The sequence below is a fragment of the Mirounga angustirostris genome, unplaced genomic scaffold, assembly GCF_029215605.1.
Source record: "Mirounga angustirostris isolate CCGP_5_RB_7025 unplaced genomic scaffold, mMirAng1.0.hap1 SCAF_4, whole genome shotgun sequence".
In the NCBI taxonomy this organism is placed as follows: Eukaryota; Metazoa; Chordata; class Mammalia; order Carnivora; family Phocidae; genus Mirounga; species Mirounga angustirostris.
The window spans coordinates 17,028,744-17,040,196 of NW_026991712.1; the positions used below are offsets into that span (position 1 = coordinate 17,028,744).

The 11,453-nt window shown below is 36.2% G+C and overlaps 1 protein-coding gene across 1 annotated transcript in view; it reads left to right on the forward strand.

Moving 5' to 3' along the window:
- The window catches only part of ATAD2 (ATPase family AAA domain containing 2), a 73,248-nt gene extending 64,171 nt beyond the window's left edge, over positions 1 to 9,077 (forward strand). Inside the window, exons 23-28 of the mRNA XM_045895951.3 lie at positions 1,749 to 1,871; positions 1,998 to 2,141; positions 3,620 to 4,015; positions 6,110 to 6,243; positions 7,483 to 7,611; positions 8,429 to 9,077. Coding sequence (XP_045751907.1) covers positions 1,749 to 1,871; positions 1,998 to 2,141; positions 3,620 to 4,015; positions 6,110 to 6,243; positions 7,483 to 7,611; positions 8,429 to 8,473 — 971 coding nt within the window. The 3' untranslated portion in view covers positions 8,474 to 9,077. The remainder of the gene's footprint in view (positions 1 to 1,748; positions 1,872 to 1,997; positions 2,142 to 3,619; positions 4,016 to 6,109; positions 6,244 to 7,482; positions 7,612 to 8,428) is intronic.
- Positions 9,078 to 11,453: the final 2,376 nt, after the last annotated feature.

Here is an 11,453-nt window from a genome sequence, read left to right on the forward strand (position 1 = left end):
GACGTGGGGTTCCATCCCAGGACCCTGAGATCATGACCTGAGCCAAAACCAAGTTGGACACTTAACTAACTGAGCCACCCCAGCACCCCGACTTGCTAATAATATTTTAAAAACTAAGCCCTCTAGATTTATTATGGTGATCAATTCATAATGTATATAAATGTTGAATCACTGTGTTGTCCACTTGAAACTAATATAAGTCAACTACGCTTCAATAAAAATGAAAACTAAGTCCCCCATTTCCTCTCTCCAGAGGTGGACATTGTTAAGTTTGGGGATCTTTTTAGACCTTTTCTATACATACACCTATTCTGTCCTCACCTATGCAATCTATTATAAAAAATAAAATTTATAAAGTAAGGATTTTTTTAATAATATATTTGTTCATATATATAATGATATTCAACTTGATATAAACTTACTCTGTTATCCAAAAATATTTTCCTTCAGTGCTTCTTTTTCCTAGCTTCCTATTTTTGTTTTGTGGATAGTGTCCTTAACTCTCTCAGTGGATAATTTTTTTTAATAGTCCTGTTTGCTATGTTAACTCTCTCCCCCAGTACACTGGCTTTCTGTTTTCTAGTTGGTAGTGTTTATAAATTAGACCGATTAGCATAGGGACCTACTGAGAGTTTCTTCAACAATTGAAAAGCTCACTGTTCTGCTTCCAGTCCTCTGCCCTCTCCTCCCCTAGCCTTTAACCTGTAGTTCAGGGTTCTGTAGGTTAACCATGGGGAGCAGGCTGCCAACCTGAGAACACCCCTAATTGTAGAAAGAAGGAAGCATTTACCCTGGATGCTGAGGGCTTTTTCTGTATCACTACAGTCAGGCTGCTGGCACGTCTCCTGTCCACGGTGACAATCTAAAACTACTTTAGACCAGTGGTATGCCTGCAGCGGGCAGTCAGCATCTCCTAAAGCGCTTGTTAAGATGCCGCTTGCAGGGCCCGGTTTCCATGGTTCCTGATTCTGTAGATGTAGGGGAGGACGTGAGAATTTACATTTCTGACCAGTTTCCAGGTGACACTGATGCTACCACACTTGGGGAACCAGTGCTTAGGCTTTTGCCTTTGCCCTTCTTTGGGCCCAAATGCCATGTTAGAAATCCCCTGAAGAATCCTTCTGATATTCTAGCTATTGCTACCAACTCCCACCTGGGTGTGAATATTATAGCCTACCTCCCTGTGAGGGAACTGATCCAGTTGTTCAAGCAGTTTTACATTCACTTATTATCTGCCCTCTGCCTCAGAGAATATTCCAGTTTACAGTGCTTGGACTCTGAGTATAGGGACTTTTCCAGTGTTTCCTGTGTAATGTTGCTATTTAATTGTCTGTTTAGTTTCTCTGTCAATGCAATAACATCCTCTCTATCTTCTAAAATTCTTTTACATCTCTGGCTCACTAACGACACCAATAGCCTTCCTTGCTGTTTTTGTTGTTGTCATGTTGTTGTATGGTCTTGCTGTTGATTGATTGATTTTTTTTTTTTTTCCCTGATATTTCAAGGGGAGCTAGATAGGGCAGAGCAACAAAATTGTTTGGGTTTAGCCTGCTGTATTGAATCGGATGTCCAGAACATTAGATTAATAGCAAAAACAGAATAATACAATTCCAGTAACATTTACTATTCATGGTAAAAGTAAAAAAGGAATTTTAATGACTATAATCTTAGCCCAACATGTTGAGCTTATTTTTGGTAAATTATTGAAAGGAGAGATTTTAAAACTGAATTCTTTATTCATTTCTCAGATCGTCTTATTAGGCATAGAGCCTGTGCTTTAAGAGATACGGCCTATGCAATAATTAAAGAAGAACTTGATGAAGACTTTGAGCAGCTTTGTGAAGAAATTCGGGAATCTAGAAAGAAGAGAGGTAGGAAAATGATTTAGCATCAGAAAAAAGATGCCTCTGATGTAGTGTATTGAGTCCTTTTCATTAACCCTCCATGTAATTTTGAAATCTGGACATTTGACTTGATATCCCATGTCTATTTATAAGGTTGTAGCTCGTCCAAATATGCCCCATCTTACTATCATGTGATGCCAAAGCAAAATTCCACCTCTGCTGGTGATAAAAGATCAGATCCGGAGCAGAATGAAAAACTCAAGACAACTAGTACTCCTGTGGCTTGTAGTACTCCTGGTAAGTGCCCTTGGGTAACTTTTACTTATAAAACTAGCCTTTATTTTCTACTGATGCCAGTTACTTTCTCCTTAGTTTCCTCTATATCGATGTGGTAAATTACCTTGATTTTGTTAATGTTAAGGCAAGTTTGCATTCTTGAAATAAATCCAGGTTTATAATGATATGCCACTTGCAGTCCCAGCTCACCTTCATCTAACTGCAGATTGACTGATTTGAAATTGATTTTCATTTCTATAAATTCTAGTCTATTTCCTGTTCCTCCTTATTCTTAGGGTGTAACTCCAGAGGGTACTAACCCAGAGCGCATGGGTTTTCCCAAGGCCTCCCATCCTTGGCAGGCTCTTAATTCCAGTTTTTGTTCTTTAAGCCCTATGAATGTCCCAACTCTCCTCAGCTTCTTAGACTCTCAGTTATTCATTTGTTTTTCCAGATTCTGGTATCATAATTCCTCGGTGTCTTGTTAGATGTCAGATGCTTTTAAACAGAATTTTTAAAATTCTGTGTGCGTGTGCGTGTGTTTGTTGCGGGGGTTGGAACATTACCTTATTGTATTGCATGCTTGTCCATCCTGGGGTAAGTGATTTGAGATAGGTAGAGTAAGCCCTTCTTTTGTAAAAATGGGAGATGGCAGCTGGGAAAGGGAGGATGAGAAGGCAGACGAGCAAGAGATCTGTACTACCAGCGGCTCTTGGTCAAATCAGCTTTGGGCAAGTATATATATGGAAATTGAGGACATGGACAATGTCTCCTTTAAAACAGTCCATCCCTAGCTATACACCCAGCAGGATTGCATACATTATGTTCACTGAAAGACATGAACAAGAATGTTGTTAGAACCAGTATTTATAATAGCCCAAAACTGGGAGCAACCCAAATGCCCACCGACAATAGAATGGGAAAATATGGATTATTATACAACAGTGAGAATGACTAAAATTCAAGCACATGCAAAGGTATGGACGAATCTCCCAAACAGAATATCACAGTGTAGTTATTCTGTATCTGATCCAGGCAGAATGTTTCAGCTCTGTATAGCTTAGTTTTCTTCATCTGTAAAACAATGTTGATAATGGTAGCAACCCTGATCAGGTGAAAGTGAAATTTCAGGGGGTCAGTACACAAAGAGCTTAGAAGAGTCCCCACCACGTGGTGAGCACTCAGTAAGTGTAGGCCATTTTCTCCAGTTCATCACCACAGCGATTGTTGTTATGGGGTCATCATACAGTTCATACCATTGCCCTCCTTAAAATTATTCAAGATAAAATCCAAACTCTTTAGAAGGACACGTTATTGCCCACTTTCTAGCTTCTTCTCACAGTACTCTCTACCCTTGTTTCTGTGTTCCAACCATAAAAAACTACAGCAGTTTCTCAAACTCTCTACCCTCTTATATCTCAGGAGGTATTTTTCACTCACTTAGACTTTAGAAAATTGTTGAATGTTCTTTTAATCCTTTTTCTTTAAATTCTTTGAAGCTCAGTTGAAGAGAAAAATCCGCAAAAAGTCAAAGTGGTACTTAGGCACCATAACAAAACGAAGGAAGATTTCACAGGTGAAAGATGAGAGCCAGAATGTCACAGATGACAAAATTGAGAGTGATACAGAGGAAAATCAAGATACAAGTGTAGACCACAATGAGACTGGAAACACAGGAGAGTCCTCAGTGGAAGAAAATGAGAAGCACCAAAATGCCTCTGAAAGCAAAATAGAATTGGGGCATAATAATTCAAGTATTTGTGGTATTGAAAATGAACTTGAAGAATCTGGGAAGACCACAGCATGTACAGAAGTGAAGAAAGATAAAATTGTTTGCGATGGAGATGCTTCTGGCTGTCAGATAATAGATATTTCTGATGAAAATGAAGCAAAAGGTAAGTCTTTCTCAATTAAAGCAACTTACTAATTTTAATTTTAAAAGATGTTTTGGGGCACTTGGGTGGCACAGTCGGTTGGGTGTCCGACTCTTGGTTTCAGCCCAGGTGGCAATCTCAGGGTCGTGGGGTGGAACCCCACATCGGGCTCCGCACTCAGCTCAAAGTCTGTTTGGGATTCTCTTTCCCTTTACCTGTGCCCCTCCCTGCGCATTCTCTCTCTCTCCTTCAAATAAATAAATCTTTAATTAATTAATTAATTAGTATGTTATGTTAGTCACCATACAGTACATTAGTTTTTGATGTAGTGTTCCATGCTTCATTGTTTAAAAATGTTTCACTCAAAGTTTTTTTTTTTTTTTTTTTTTTAAGATTTTATTTATTTATTTGACAGAGAGAGACATAGCGAGAGAGGGAACACAAGCAGGGGGAGTGGGAGAGGGAGAAGCAGGCTTCCCGCGGAACAGGGAGCTCGATGCGGGACTCGATCCCAGGACCCTGGGACCATGACCTGAGCCGAAGGCAAACGCTTAACGACTGAGCCACCCAGGCGCCCTCACTCAAAGTTTTTAAATGACTAATTACCATCTCATTTAATTTCATTTCCTTGTCTTTCAGAATGCAGGTGTTAATTAGGAAAAATAGCAATTTCTTTACTTAATAACTTGATCTTGTAAATCACTGTTGTTAAAAGCAGAGTGGCATCAAATAGACCTGGATTTGAACCCTAGCCTTCTCCTTAGTAACTTGTGAGCTTGGGCAAGGTCTTGACCAGTCAGTCTCCCTTTTCTCTTCTGCAATATTGGGGTAGGTAGTGGTCGGGTAATGAAATATTTTGAAACTTGAATAAAATAATCCATCTAAAGCACGTAGCAAAGTGCTTGGCTATACAGTTTTCAGAAACTGGCAGGATACCCTCTTCTTTTTAAGCAAAATCAGCAGTTTTCTGTAATTCTGGCTGAGTGATACAGAACAAATGTTACTATCATTGCACTATTTCTCTTAGGGGTTAAGTCCAAGATTATTTATATTTATTCTAATGATCCTTTCACCAAAGTTTTTCATTTAGAATTGTCTTCTATCTGGATCTTCTTGGATCTTTAGCAGTAGATTTGTTTGGGTTTTGGAAAAGTCAAACATTATTTAGTCTTACAAAGCAAAAAGAGGGATAACAGTTAAAAAATTCATTTTGGTCAAAAACAAGTAATGAGGATGTTCATGAGACTTTTTTGTTTTGTTTTGTTTTTTGTTTTTTCAGTGTCATAAACTGTAGGCAAATCTTTTTCAAGGACTTCCTTGAAATGAGTTCTAGTGTGTTTGAGTAATCATAGCAGGATAGACTAGGATATAGCCTTTTCAATGTGGATATTTTAAATGTTAATCTCTGGCTATATAATGTAGTATGTTTTGTTTGGGTTCAGAATTGTTTTATTTTTCTTTTATCATCTTTTTTTAAAGAACACTATTTAATGGGGGATAGGTACTTGTTTACATATCAACAGATTTGGGTTCTTGTTCTGGCTCTTAACAGTTAGGTAGTTGACCTTAGAAAAAAGTCCCTTCACCTCTCTTGGCCTCATTTTTCTTATTTATCAGTGAGTAGATTATTCTAGATCAGAGATAGGCAAACTTTTTCTGTAAAGGAACTTAAGTAAATATTTAGTGGTACAATCTCTGTCCCAACTACTCAACTCTGTTAGAAAAGCCACATTGACACACATATGTAAAATGGGCATGGTTGTGTTCTAATAAGACTTTATTTATATCAGTAGGGCAGATTGGGCCTATGGGTGGTAGTTTGCAACTCCTAGATTACTGAGGTCCCTTCCAGCTTTTACATTCTAGGACTCTCATGCCGAAGTAATCTTGTGCAAAGGATCCTGCTGAGGGTCCTTTGAAATACTCCATTTGAGAAGTATTTCTCTTTCTTTTTTGAGAGTAGGAGTGGCAGCATCTTAATCTTACAGCAGAGCCAATAAACCAGAGTTGGTGTTTGTGTTTTAGTAAATATGTCCTGCTATTTAATCTGCCTAATATTTCTTTTAAACATAATGTCTGTGAACCACATAATAGTTATTTAACTTTTCATTCTAGAAATGTGTGTTCTGCGAATGACTCGAGCTAGACGTTCCCAAGTAGAACAACAGCAGCTCATCAGTGTTGAAAAGGCTTTGGCAATTCTTTCCCAGCCTACACCCTCACTTGTCGTGGACCATGAACGATTAAAAGTATGTAAATTGAAATCATAATGCTTTCAGTATGCAGATTAGTAACAGAACCCACCAAAAATGGACTTCATGCAATAAATAATGATCTTTTATAAAAGGGTGAACTTGGTATAGAATAACTTTCATAAAAGCAGTGTTTGGAGATGGCTAATGTGTTGATATTCTGGTTTGTAACATACTTGTCTGCATTATTGATCCTATACATTATTTTGGGGTTTTTTTAAGATTTATTTATTTATTTAGAGACAGAGGGCAAGCATGGGGGGTAGGGAGAGGGAGAGAATCTCAAGCAGACTCCCCGCTGAGCATGGAGCCCGTCACAGGGCTCAGTCTCACAATCCATGAGATCCTGACCTGAGCCAAAACCAGGAGTCAGATGCTCAACCAACTGAGCCACCCAGGTGCCCATATACATTGTTTTCTGACCATCATCAGTGACCAATTTATTTGGTTTTTATTCAACCATAATGGCTTTTTGTTTGTTTGTTTGTTTGTTTGTTTTTGTTAACTGAGAGGTAATGGCATATCCTTGTAGGGCCAGACTTAAAGGATCACAGAAATCTAGTGAGTCCACTTCAGTCATTAAGAAAAAGAACTGGGATGCCTGGGTGGCACAGTCTGTTAAGTGTCCCACTCTCTGTTTCGGCTCAGGACATGATCTCAGGGTTGTGAGATCGAGCTCCACGTCGAGCCCCACATTGGGCTCTGCGCTCAGTGGGGCGTCTGCTTAAGACTCTCTCCCTCTGCCTTGTGCCCCTCGCTCACTCGCTCTCTCTCTCACTCTCTTCCTCTAAAATAGATAAATAAATCGTAAAAAAAAAAAAAGAACTGAAGTAGTGAGGTGGTTCATCATTTATGTACTATCTCTTGTTTCACATTATAATGTACTTGCATTGCCATAAAATACCCTGCAAAAATGTTGCTTTTTTTCTTATTAATTTAGTTTGAGGTTATATTTTAATTTGTCTATAGAGATTTATGGCTAAAATTAAAATTGGCCACCTCCTCAGCTATAGTTTTTAGGTTGGGAGTTACCCAGGGCAGAGGCCAGGATCCTAGAACGATGGTGAAGTGAACTACCGGTAAGTATCAGAGCCACTTTCAGAGGCCACCATGTCTCATCAAGTAATTGGTCTGCCCTCTTCTGGTTTATATGCTAAAAATTCCCCAAATCTTCAAAATTAAAATATCTCACGGAATTTATCTCTCACATATGTAAACACTCATGTTTTCTTTTAGAATCTTTTGAAGACTGTTGTTAAAAAAAGTCAAGAATACAATATTTTTCAGTTGGAAAATTTATATGCAGTAATCAGCCAGTGTATTTATCAGCATCGCATGGACTATGACAAAACAACACTTATTCAGGTAAGCTAATCTATATAAGAAATTATAAGATTATAAGAATTTTTAAAGACCATTTTTAAATATATGGACTATGGATTATTTCTATATACAACTGAGTTCTGTACTTTTTGAAATCTAGCACTTCACTAGTTTGTGTTTCTTCAATAAACATTGGAACTGTAGTATCAGTAGATTGAAAAATCTCCATTTTGTGTGTGTATTAATGAAGATACATAGCTCTTTTTCAAGATGGCCTTAAGATAGACCTATGTGTCTTTACTTAATCTTGCTTTATAGTGGGCATTAGTACTAATTTTTAAAAATAGATACTGGATGATAACAATATAGTATATATCTATAACAACATAGTATATCTATAATAAATCTATTTACCATGTATCTACAGTATAATGTATGTATTAGGAGGTACATACTGATGTACCTACTAATATATAATACACATAGTAATTAGTATATCTACTAAGTATACTGTGGTACCTACATAGTATGATAGGTATGTAATATTAGTACCTATAAAATACAGAATATTAGTATCTACAAATACACTAGTGCCTTGATTATAACTGTTTGAACTTAACATAAGATGACTGCATCTCAGACTTATTTCAGAGGGATTTAAATAATGAAGTCCCATTGGTGATATCAGTTTAGGTGATAGTCTTAATACTGAACTAAATTCCTATTTTCTCTCTCAGATGTATACATGAGTTAATAATATTCTTGAGGTGGTTGATGTAAAACAATAGCAATAGAGTAATGTTTCTTTAACTTTTTTCATACTGAAAGTTACTATTTTTCCTTTTTACCCTTTATCTAGAAAATGGAGCAAGAGGTAGAAAACTTCAGTTGTTCCAGATCATGATGCCATGGTATCAAGTATTCTTTATATTCAGTTGCTATTTAATTCACTTTTGTCATGTCCATATAAGTGATACAAGATGAAATCCTGCATCTTTAAGGAAAAGATTAAAATAGTAAATAAAAATATTTAAACTTTTCTGGTATTTATGTACATGTGTAAGATAAATTACAGAGATAACTGATAAATATTTGAAATTTGAACAAGGCACTGTAGTAGTAGTAATTCTGTAGTGTATCAGTAGTTAAAGTATGGCCAACTCTTAATAAAAGTTATTTTGATAACTAATGTTTTATGGCACTTAAGAGTAATTAGTGACATTGACATTTTTTTGTTTTAAGCACTTTTAACGTTTTTCCTTCCTAAAAATATTTTCTTGTATCAGACTAGAAACTTACTTCACCATCGTGTCTTTGCCATCCTTTTGTTCTTTGTTTTTTTCAATGCCCGTCTCCTATTTGCCTTTAGCTTTCTCTCCCCATTTACTTAAAAGCCAGGGTTCAGGTCATTTGTGGGAAGGCCCTGAACAACTTCTGTACTTGAATGCCAAAATTTAGATAAACATTTTTATAATTCTAATTTGGGTTAATAAAGATTTTAAATATTTTTTTGGTTTATTTTTATGATAATACACACAGCAGATGTATTAATATCTACTTTGTTCAATATCTTTTTAATAGCACAAAGGTTTTATATTTGAAAACTCTATATCTTTCTAAATTTGTGATTAGGTTATATTCTATAGATAGTTTTTATATACAATTATATAAATATAAATATTATAAATTTTGTATTAATGATACCAAAAATACATTTCTTTCTTAAAGCAATAAAATCATTCACTGCCATGCATATTCTCTTGTTTTGTTTTTTTACAAAGACATTCTAATAATAGTTTGTAAAATAGTTGGAAACTTCCTTCAAGGGAATAGGAGATAACAATCTCATATGAGAGATTCTGAATTCTAAAACAGTTTCCGAGTTGAGTTGCCTTTTGTTGTTGATTTATCTGGATATTGTATTTAAAGCCTTATAAAACCCAGGAATTTAGATCCCTTAACAAATAGATATCCTCTTATATAAGGCACAAAGCAATGCCAGTCACTGAAAAAATGTAAAGCAGTATATGTTTTTGCACTTATGTATACACACATACTCATTTTTATTGAAGCTTATTATAACTCCAGATACATCTTTTGTATCTAGAGGATTTCATTTTGTATGTATAGCTTCTGTAATAAATTTTAAAGGTAAAAATTGCTTCTCAAACTTGTTTCTATTTCTTCATTATTTAAAATATCCTAAAGATAATCCAGTGCAAAACAAGTATGAAATCTGTTTTATTACCATGCATAATTTAAAATGCTATTGACACTGGAATGTTGATATGGTATATGTTCATTAGCTACAAAGGCTAGTGTGCTTCCTGTCCTTTTCATGATATACGGTCTACAGACATGGGAAGTAGTATGTATACATTTTCTATGTAGACTTTCAAAATCATGCTGAAATTGCATTATAATTTTTTGCTTAAAAGTGCAATCAGTCTATAGTAATTAAGACAAGAAGAAGAAATAAAAGGCATCCAGATTGGAAAGGATGAAGTAAAGCTATCACAAATGGCATGATTTTATATGTACAAAATCCTAAAGAATTCACAAAATATCTGCTAGAACTAATGAATTCAACAAAGTGGCAGGATATAAAATCAGCATAAAAATCAATTGTATTTCTATATAATAGCAATGAACAATCCAAAAAGAAAATTAAGAGAGCAGGGCGCCTAGGTGGCTCAGTCGTTAAGCGTCTGCCTTCGGCTCAGGTCATGATCCCAGGGTCCTGGGATCGAGCCCCGCATCGGGCTCCCTGCTCTGCGGGAAGCCTGCTTCTCCCTCTCCCCCACCCCCCTGCTTGTGTTCCCTTTCTCGCTGTGTCTCTCTCTGTCAAATAAATAAATAAAAATCTTAAAAAAAAAAAAAAAATTAAGAGAGCAATTCCATTTACAATAGCATCTAAGATAATAAAACATCTTAGAGTAAATTTAACCAAGGAAGTACAGGACTTATACACTGATAGTACAAAATGTTGCTGAAAGAAATTAAGAAAGACCTAAATAAATGAAAAGACATCCTGTATTCATGTATTAGAAGACTTAATGTTGTCAAAATGGTAATATCCACCAAAGCAATCTACAGATTCAGTGTAATACCTATCAAAATCCCAATGGCTTTTTTTGCAGAAATGGGAAAGTCAGCCCAAAATTCACAATGGAATTGCAAGGGACCCTGAATAGCCAAAACAATCTTGAAAAAGAAGAGAAAGTTGGAAGACTCATACTTCCCAATTCTAAAAGTTACACAAAGTTACATCAATAAACCCATGTAGTATTGGCATAGAGGATAGATACAAGATCAATAGCATAGAGAGTCCAGAAATAAATCCATTAATCTGTGGTCAATTGATTTTCTAAAATAATGTCCAAGACCATTCAATGGGAAAAGAATAGTCTCTTCAACAAATGGTGTGCTAGGAAAGCTGGATATCTACATGCGAAAGAATGAGGTTGGACCTCTGCCTCACACCACATACAAAAATTAACACAAATGGATCAAAGACCTAAATTTAAGAGCTAAAGCTATAAAATTCTTAGAACGAGAACAAATCTTTCTGACCTTGAATTTGGCAATGATTTCTTAAATGTGGCAGAAACACTAACAACAAAAGGAAAATTAGATAAATAAGACTTCATCAAAATGAAAACCCCTCATGTCTCTTCTATAAATACTATCATCTCAAAGGGCTAGTAAAGCTCAACAACCAGGCGTGCCTGGGTGGCTCAGTCCTTAAGTGTCTGCCTTCGGCTCAGGTCATGATCCCAGGGTTCCGGGATCCTCCTCAGCCGGGAGCCTGTTTCTCCCTCTCCCACTCCCCCTGCTTGTGTTCCCTCTCTCACTGTCTCTCTCTCTCAAATAAATAAATAAAA